Source organism: Symphalangus syndactylus, chromosome 22, assembly GCF_028878055.3.
Source record: "Symphalangus syndactylus isolate Jambi chromosome 22, NHGRI_mSymSyn1-v2.1_pri, whole genome shotgun sequence".
Classification (NCBI taxonomy): Eukaryota; Metazoa; Chordata; class Mammalia; order Primates; family Hylobatidae; genus Symphalangus; species Symphalangus syndactylus.
Window position 1 is genome coordinate 16,911,499 of NC_072444.2, and position 9,562 is coordinate 16,921,060.

Below are 9,562 nucleotides of genomic sequence, written 5' to 3' on the forward strand. Positions count from 1 at the left end.
TTTTCAGACAAGGCATAAGTTACTGCCTCCTCCTCTGATATTAAGGAACGGCTTCCTGGCAGCAGTCCCCAGCTCCCGTCCTAATCCTGGGGTTGGCTCTGGCTGCTCAAAAGAACTACTTTCAGGTTTCTCATGGTAACCAGAGGGAGCTATACAGGCTCACCTGTGGCTTATCTGACCTTCAATCCATTTTTTCACCCCCAGCAGGCCTGGCATTAAACACAACACAGGAGTAGTGACAGGGCTGTAAAAGCAGGTCCACTTTATTTACAATGACCAGTGACACATAGATCTTTGGGCTTTTTGTGGTCTTGCGGAGACACCTGGGTGGGGGGCCCACTCCCTCGGTTGGTTAACACACCCTCCTTCCTCATCCTGCTGGGAGAATCCACTGCTGTCAGGACACACCTGCTCTGAGGAGCCTCGACTTGGGAGCATCTCTGGGGTGTCTACTTTCTAGGTAGTCAGTGTCCCAAGCACCTGCCACAAGTTCTCCTTACCTCCTTTGGAAGCCCCATCTTGGTCCTGGTTGTGGGGCACCTAGAAGGGGGCCACATACATCCGTCTGCAGAGAGATGGGACGGGCAAGGAATCCCATGGGGGTGCCAGGGCAGAGGCATGGGCAGCGGCCTGGTGCAGGGCTGTTACCTGGCCTAACCTGTTGTTTGAACGTCGGTAGGACTGTCCCAGTGTTCTCCAGAGGCAGAGCAGTGAAGTCACAGGAGTCCTCCAAGGCGTAGAGAGGCGGGGCTTGGGCCTGCGAATTCCTCCCTGTGTGTATGGCAGCGGACTCTGCCCACCGCCGGCCCGGCCCCAATTCTCCCCGGCCGCTAGATTCTTCCCCTACAAGAATGCCTCTCCAGGGTCATTTTTTTTTGCACAGGGAAGAAGACTAGAGGGACCAAGGGCAAGGTCACTGCCTCCACCCTGCCCAGGGTCCAAACCCACCCTCCTGATTTCTGGAAACTTCTCCTCCCTTCTCTTGAGGGGATGTTTTAGGAGGGAATGAGGAGGTCTGTGGGCAAAGAGAAGAGGTGTAAAGCATAGGGGGCGGGTCCACAATGGCAGGCCCGGGAAACTCCGGGTGTGGGGCGAGAGGAACACCCCCCAATAACCAAGGGCGTATCAGGCATCACCCTGAGCCAAAATGAGGCGGCGGGGCGGACAACACGGAGACCACGGGGGAGACACGGGCCGGGGGCCGGGGCAGCCGAAGCGGGCAGGGCCGGGGTTGGAGGCTGTGAGTCTGGCGGGCCGGGCCTGGGGCTGCGAGTCCTGTCCTTCGGCTCTCAGCGCGCCTGGCCCGCCCGCTCCCTGGGGCCGGCCTTCCAGCGGCGGGGCTGCGCGGGCGGCGGGGGCGCCGGGGCGCCCCGCAGGCTGCACGTCCTCAGCTCCCGGGCCAGGCTGAGCACCTCCGGCCGCTCGCGCTGGGGGGCTCCTCCCTCTTGCTCCTCCGCGTCGTCCTCCTCCTCCTCATCCTCCTCCTGGATGCTGCTGAGGCGCGGCGCCCCGCGGCTGCGCTCGCTCGGCGGCGGCCGGTAGGCGCACTTGGCATTGAGCAGGCGGCGCAGCGGGGCGCGGGGCACCGAGGCGGCGGCGCCCCCAGCGCGGAGATGCTGCTGGCGCACGTGGCGCGCGTCGCTCTGGCGCTGAAGGCGCTTGAAGTCGCTAAAGGCCGCCAGCGCGGTCTGGCGGAGCAGGCGGGCCAGGGCGCGCGCCTTGTGCGCCCGCGCCAGCAGCACAGCGTGGCAGCGCAGCACCACGGCCTTGTGGCGCGCCTGGTGGCGGTAGACCCAGGCGAAGACGCGCGGGTGGCGCCCGTCCGCCGTGCAGTAGGTGATGCGCGGCAGCAGGTAGGCGTGCGCCGGCCTGCGGCCCCCCGAACCCCCGGCGGCGCTGCGCTCGCACGGCTGCATGCGGATGCCGTGCGGCCCCAGCGTCAGCTTCATCTTAGTGCCCCCGCCAGGCCCGCAGCGAGCCCAGATCTTGCCCACAGCGTCGTCGGTGCAGCCGTCGCCCTTGGCGTGCAGAGTGACGGCGTTGCCCAGGTACCACACGGTGTAGGTCGGGTCCTCCTTGTTGAGCTCCACTTTCTGGCGCCGGCTGCGGAACACACGGCCCAGGCGCTCCAGCGGCCAGTCGGGCAGCAGGTCCGGGCAGGAGCGCAGGAAGCTGGAGAGCAGCGACGTGTAGGCGAGCCCCGGACTCAGGCTCTTCGCCTTGCACTTGGCCTCGTCCTCCACCAGCACAAATTTGTTACGTCTCCAGGGCAGCATCGCGGCGGCGGCGAAAGGGGCTGGGGGCGCAGGGAGCTCACCAGCGTCCTGTCGGGAGACCGGGGGAGGGAAGGCGCGCAGAAGTCCACCGCCCTGGAGTCGCGAGAAGCCGGGCAGCGCCGGGGACAGTCTTTGCCTGGAGATGCCCAGTGCCAGGCAGGGCTAGCTTCGCAGATGCCCGGTGCCCAGCCGGGCCAGCAGCCGAGGTGCCGGACGGCGGCCGAGTGGCTGAGAACAGCTTTTCCCGGGAGTGTCTCCAGCCGTCTGGGAAGCGAGGAGGGGCTGGGGGTGAGGTGGGCTGGACGCCCCCCAAGCCCAAACGGTGGGATTTTCGCGGTCCCTGCCGCCGCAATTTGGGTCGCCGGAGCCGCTGGCAGCTGCTTGGTGGGGCAGACCGAGAGCGCGGCTGCGGTGGGGACTCCTTCAGGCGTCGCGGCTCCACCTCCCCGGGCTGCCTACATCACCGGGCGGCACCGCTAGCTCTCTTGTCCCCTCCCCTTGCCCTCTTCTCCCCTCCCCCCGCGCAGGCTCGCGCTGCCCGGGACCCTGCACAGGCGCGGTGGAACGGGTTTAATCATTATTAGTGGAGGGGTGGGGGTAGAGAGGGCTGTTAAGCACTAGGAATCCCCCGAAATATACAGGAGGGCTTTGTCCATGCTAATTTATTTGGCCTCGCTACTGGTCTCCAAGCTCCCCTTGGCGCATTCGGAAACCCCCGCGCCCCACGATTCCTGCTGCCCCTCACCCACAGCATGTCATTACCCCCATCCCTGGGAGTGGGAGTTAGGGGGTGTTCCTGAAGGGGCCGGCCTGGCGCACTTTGCCTCGTCTGCACAGCACAAAGCCAGCCGAGGTGGCTGAGCAGTGCAGTGGAAAAGTACTGTCGCTTGGTGAAGCTTTCTCCCAGGTTCTTCCAAGGTCGTGGGCCAGACCGCTGGGCCTGAGCTGAGAGACCTGGCCACTGCTGCAGTGGCTGGCAGTGCCCCTCGCGTGGTCTGAAGCAGGGAGGGTACTCTTTGAGGGTGGGGGAAACTTTCAGAACAGGGTCTGTGGTAATTGCAGTTGAAAGGTTCCTTCTGGCGAAAGGGCAGCCTCTGGGCTCTGCGAAGATTAAATCAACTCCTATTTGTGAAGTCCTGTGAGTTCCCAGGGGTTTAGCATTCATTTTCTTATTTAATTCTTGGAACAAGTCCAGGCTCAGTTAAATGACTGGCCCAAGGTCTTCAGGCTGGTAGGAGGTAAAACTAGGGCTCCACTCAGGCCTGGGTGACCCAGGGGCTGCCCCCAACCCTCCATGCTCCCCTGGGACCTCCTAATGAGAAGTGATGAGCACCTACTAGGGAGGAAGTTCTGGTGTACTGAGAGACAGTTGTCCCTGGGTGTGGGGACACAGCTCCCTCTTTCAAGATTGGTTAAGCCACAAGTTCCCTAGAACTCCAGGACTGCTCTGATATGGGACCAGGAGTCTTGTTGCCTTGGGCTCTCACAGAGGCAACACTCAAGCTCTTTCCTTGGCTTCTGAACAGGTCATCTGGGGTGGTGTCCAGGTCAGGAGTGAACCCAGGTCTGGGCTGGAGCTGAACTGAGAGCTTGGGCTGGGCCAAGCCAAACCACATGACCTCCGAGAGTGGGAGCAGTGGGAAGATTTGGGAAGATGGTGTGTGCTATCTCGGCCAGCAACATCCTGCCAGTGGGTAGGAGTGAGTGGCTGGGGTCAGAATCCCTGGGGGAATATAAGTAAAATAACAAACCAAAAAAGAAAATAATATGCAAATAAAGTACAGGAAATTACTCCGAATTGCAGTATCTTTGGTTTGGAGGGTGCCTCCCAGATGATATGGTCGGCTGCAGCCTCGGTTCGTTTTTAATATGGAAATATCTTTATCACCTTTTGCTGATTATAAAAGGAAGATGTGCTTGTGGTAAAAATTCACAGAAGAAGGACATGGAAGTAAGTCTTCTACTGTTCCCCACCCTGCAGATGTGGCCTCATTTCCCAGAGGGAGAGAACAGGCTCTGAGAAGCCAGTGATCATTGCAGTGCTTTTCCTGGCGCCACATTTGTCTCCTGGGCCAATGGAGACATTAACTCAACCAAATCCCTTTATGGAAAGGACTTCATGTGGTTTTGACCTGAAAGTCAGTTCACTGTAAAATTCTGCCATGTCCGGCCTTGAGTCTCCTAGGGCCATTCTCTGGACCTTGCCACTGGGGGTTCCCTCTCCCCGCTGGCAGTGGGCTGGTGGGAGTGCTCAGAAGCAAAGCCTCAGCTTGCAAGGCTGAGAAAACTGCAAGATTTTTTTTTTTTTTTTTTTTTTGAGACAGGGTCTTGCTCTGTCTCCCAGGTTGGACTGCAGAGATCACTGCTCACTGCAGCTCGACGTCCCAGGCCCAAGCTGTCTTCCCATCTCAGTCTCTTGAGTAGCTGGGACCACAGGCATGCACCACCATGGCTGGCTAGTTTTTAATTTTTCTGTAGAGGCCGGGCATGATGGCTCACGCCTGTAATCCCAGCACTTTGGGAGGCCGAAGTGGGCAGATCACCTGAGGTCGGGAGTTTGAGACCAGCCTGACCAACATGGAGAAACCCCGTCTCTACTAAAAATACAAAAATAGCCTGACGTGGTAGTGCATGCCTGTAATCCCAGCTACTCGGGAGGCTGAGGCAGGAGAATCGCTTGAACCCGGGAGGTGGAGATTGCGGTGAGCTGAGATCACGCCATTACACTCCAGCCTGGGCAACAAGAGTGAAACTCTGTCTCAAAAAAAAAAAAAAATTCTATAGAAACAAGTTCTATGTTGCCCAGACTGATCTCAAACTCCTGGACTCAAGCGATCCTCCTGCCTCAGCCTTTTATATTGCTAGGATTATAGGTATGAGCTACCAGGCCTGGCTGAACTCCAGCTGTTGACGGAAGGAAGGTGTAACCAGCCCCTTAGGCTTGCTAGAGTTAACATATAAAGACACAGAAAATGTAATTAAATGTGTTTCGGAGAAACAATTTTTTTTTTTTTTTTTTTTTTGAGACAGCGTCTCACTTTGTCACCCAGGCTGGACTGCAGTGGTGCTGTCTTAGCTCACTGCAACCTCTGTTTCCCGGGCTCAAGCCATTCTCTTGCCTCAGCCACCCAAGTAGCTGGGATTATAGGCATGCGCCACCACACCCAGCTAACTTTTGTTTTTAGTAGAGACGGGGTTTCACCATGTTGGCCAGGCTGGTCTTGAACTCCTGGCCTCAAGTGATCCACCTGTCTCAGCCTCCCAAAGTGCTGGGATTACAGGTGTGGGCCACCACCCCTGGTCAGAAACAGCATTGTAAAGTCTAAGTATGTCCCAAGTATTGCATGTATCTGGCAACCCTAAGCCTCCTGCCTACCAGCGGTCTAGAGATCAAGTGGCCACAGGTACGTGTGTGTGCTGCACACTGAGGGTCTCTACTCTCCCTAGCCTGCCCCACTTTCCTTAATCCTGGTGGTGGGGCTTCTATTCCCTTTGTTCTTTGGAGAAATTCTCAGGGGATGGGGAAGGCCACCTGGGACTGTGAGATTACAGCAAGCCCAGTAGTCTGTTTTTATGTTACAATCCCTTGACCTCAAAGCAAGCTTGGTCTTGGGCATTCTGTTCTTCTTCTAACCTTTCTCGTATAGAGCGGTGGTCCCCAACATTTTTGGTACCATTTTGGTACCAGTTTTATGCAAGATAATTTTTCCATGGAGGGGAGGGGGATGGTTTCAGGATGAAACTGTTCTATCTCAGATCATCAGGCTTTAGTTCAATCCTTTTTCCTTTTGTGTGTTTTTGAGACAGAGTCTTGCTCTGTCACCCAGACTGGAGTGCAGTGGCACGATCTTGGCTCACTGCAACCTCTGCCTCCCAGGTTCAAGTGATTCTCCTGCCTCAGCCTCCTGAGTAGCTGGGATTACAGGCACATGTCACCACACATGGCTAATTTTGTATTTTTAGTAGAGACGGGGTTTCACCATGTCGGCCAGGCTGGTCTCAAACCCCTGACCTCAGGTGATCCACCCGCCTCGGCCTCCCAAAGTGCTGGGATTACAGTCATGAGCTACCACACCCGGCCATCAGGCATTAGATTTTCATAAGGAGCACGCAACCTAGGTCCCTTGCATGTGCAATTCACAATAGGGTTCAGGCTCCTATGAGAATCCGATGCTGCTGCTGATCTGACCGGAGGTGGAGCTGAGGCAGTAATGTTCGTTTGCCTGCCACTCACCTCCTGCTGTGCGTCCCAGTTCCTAACTGGCTACAGACTGGTACCAGTCAGCAGCCCGGGGGTTGGAGACCCCTTGTATAGAGGGCTCAGCTGCCCTCTGGGCTTCCACCATCCTTTCTATTTAGATGTCTCGAAAAGCTGGTCTGGTCCCAGTCGTGGAGGCTGAACTCATCATGAATGGGACCAGGGCTGCTTTCTCTGTTAAGCTTTCTCTTGATTCCTTTCCTTGGTAAGAGCTCCCAGCCTGGCACCAGGTTGTCACTACTTCATAGACTGGCATGCAGTTGGATCTTTCCTTTTTTCAAACATCATTACCATATTTATACTAATATTAATTTAAAAAGCCAAATACCTAGCTTATAGTAGGCTTATAATTTAAAACAAATCAATCCCTTACCCCACCCTTTTTTAGTCTCAATTCCCACTTCCACAGACAACCACTTTTCTACACATTTTATTTTTTTGAGATGGAGTCTGGCTCTGTCACCCAGGCTGAAGTGCAGTGTTGTGATCTCAGCTCAGTGCAATCTCTGCCTCCCGGGTTCAAGCAATTCTCCTGCCAAGTAGCTGGGACTATAGGCGCTTGCCACCACGCCCAGCTAATTTTTGTATTTTTAGTAGAAATGGGGTTTCACTATGTTGGCTAGGCTGGTCTCAAACTCCTGACCTCAAGTGATCCGCCCGCCTTGGCCTCCCAAACTGCTGGGATTACAGGCGTGAGCCACCGCACCTGGCTTTTCTATACGTTTTAGATGGCATTTCTGTCATATGCCTCCATATCTCAGACCTTTCTAATTCAGACATTTCAGTTTTTAAATTCTTATATATTGTCTCCCTGTTACAGAAGATGAAGAATGTTGTCCTTTTATCCACCCCCATCACACATAGTTTTCCTCCTCCCTCACTTACAGTTGAGTTAGAACATTTTTTTTTTTTTTTTTTTGAGACGGAGTCTCGCTCTGTTGCCCAGGCTGGAGTGCAGTGGTGCGATCTTGGCTCACTACAAGCTCCGCCTCCCGGGTTGACGCCATTCTCCTGCCTCAGCCTCCTGAGTAGCTGGGACTACAGGCGCCCGCAACCATGCCCGGCTAATTTTTTGTATTTTTAGTAGAGACAGGGTTTCACCGTTTTAGCCAGGATGGTCTCGATCTCCTGGCCTCGTGATCCGCCCGCCTCGGCCTCCCAAAGTGCTGGGATTACAGGCGTGAGCCACAGCGCCCGGCCGAGTTAGAACATTTTGTTGTTTCTTTTTTTTTTTTTTTTTGAGACGGAGTCTTGCTCTGTCACCCAGGCTGGAGTGCAGTGGCGATCTCAGCTCACTGCAAGCTCCGCCTCCCGGATTCATGCCATTCTTCTGCCTCAGCCTCCCGAGTAGCTGGGACTACAGGTGCCCGCCACCACGCCTGGCTAATTTTTTGTATTTTTAGTGGAGATGGGGTTTCACCGTGTTAGCCAGGATGGTCTCAATCTCCTGACCTCGTGATCCGCCTGCCTCAGCCTCCCAAAGTGCTGGGATTGCAGGCGTGAGCCACTGCGCCCGGCCAACATTTTTTTGTTTCTGTTGCAACAGTATTCAGGGTTTAATTTTTATAACTATGTAAATATTGTTCAGAGCTGAGCCTTAAAGTGGGCCATGATTCCACTTACTTCCCTTATTGGACAACTTTTTTGTTTTTTTCAGAAGTTAGTAATTGCCTCATTTTTTAAGAAAAAAACTTTCCTGCCAGGCACAGTGGCTCACGCCTGTAATCCCAGCACTCTGAGAGGCTGAGGCGGGCAGGAGACGAGGTCAGGAGATCGAGACCATCCTGGCTAACAAGGTGAAACCTCGTCTCTACTAAAAATACAAGAAAAAAATTAGCCAGGCGTGGTGGCGGGCACCTGTAGTCCCAGCTACTCTGGAGGCTGAGGCAGGAGAATGGCGTGAACCCAGGAGGCAGAGCTTGCAGTGAGCCGAGACTGAGCCACTGCACTCCAGCCTGGGTGACAGAGTGAGACTCCATCTCAAAAAAAACAAAAAAGAAATAAAAAAAGAAAAGAAAAAACCTTCCTTGTGTACCTATCACTAATTTATCCTCCACTTCTCCAATGGAACAGTAAAACTCCTCTTGACCTGGTTGAACACACCAGGTGATTTTTCCAGTTTTTTGTGTTTCTTAGGGACATCCCTCTTGGAGGCATCCTGTCTGGGCTCCCATCTGGAATGCAGAGACCTATGGAGCTATTGTCCTGGGACCTTACACTACTGCTATCCTGGGAGTTTCCTTTGCTTCTTTCCTATGTTGGATCCTGTTTTCTGGATCCCTTGGTTTTTGTTATTTTCTTGTTTTGACAGAGCATATATTCTACCAGCTTTGATTGATAGTTTGCCTTGATGTCTGTGTTAGTTCATTCTCTCATTGCTATTAAAAAATACCCGAGACTGGGTAATTTATAAAAGGTTTAATTGACTTGGTTCTGCAGGCTATACAGGATGCACTGTGGCTTCTACTTCTGGGGAGGCCTCAGGAAACTTACAATCATGGTAGAAGGTGAAGGGAGAGCCGGGTGTCACATGGAGGAGGAGGGAGAGAGAGGGAGGGGAGGTGCTATACACTTTTAAACAACCAGATCTCACAAGAACTCACTATTGTGACACAGTACTAAGGAGAAAGCTGCCCCCATGATCCAATCACCTCCCACCAGGCCCCACTTCCAACGCTGGGGATTACAGTTCCACATGAGATTCGGGCGGGGACAGAGATCCAAACCATATGGGTGCTGAATTCTACACTGGAGATAAATTTCCCTGAGAATTTTGAAGACATGATCCATGGTTGCTGTTGAAAAGTCAAATGACAATCTGATACCCTATCCTGTGCATATGGCTTGATTTTTCCTTCTGGAAGTTTTCAGGATCTTCCAGAGGTCTACAGTTTCATAATGATGTGCATTTTCTGTGGGCCCTTGGTGGGCCTTTTATTCTGGAAATCAATCTCTTTTAATTTGGAAATCAATTTTGGGGAAATTTCTGTGGGTGCTAGTTTCCTCCATTCCATTTTCTCTTTTTTGT

At 54.1% G+C, this 9,562-nt stretch overlaps 1 protein-coding gene across 1 annotated transcript; it reads right to left on the minus strand.

Moving 5' to 3' along the window:
* Positions 1 to 222: 222 nt before the first annotated feature.
* Positions 223 to 4,184, minus strand: FAM43B (family with sequence similarity 43 member B). Its single transcript, XM_055261442.2, has one exon. It carries the CDS (start codon positions 2,274 to 2,276, stop codon positions 1,290 to 1,292), a length of 987 nt encoding a protein of 328 aa, XP_055117417.1. The 5' UTR covers positions 2,277 to 4,184; the 3' UTR covers positions 223 to 1,289.
* Between the last annotated feature and the right edge of the window lie 5,378 nt (positions 4,185 to 9,562).

What these genes read in the sequence shown, in the direction of transcription:
- FAM43B (XM_055261442.2), bottom strand. Translation starts at nt 2,276, where the DNA reads ATGCTGCCCTGGAGACGTAACAAATTTGTGCTGGTGGAGGACGAGGCC.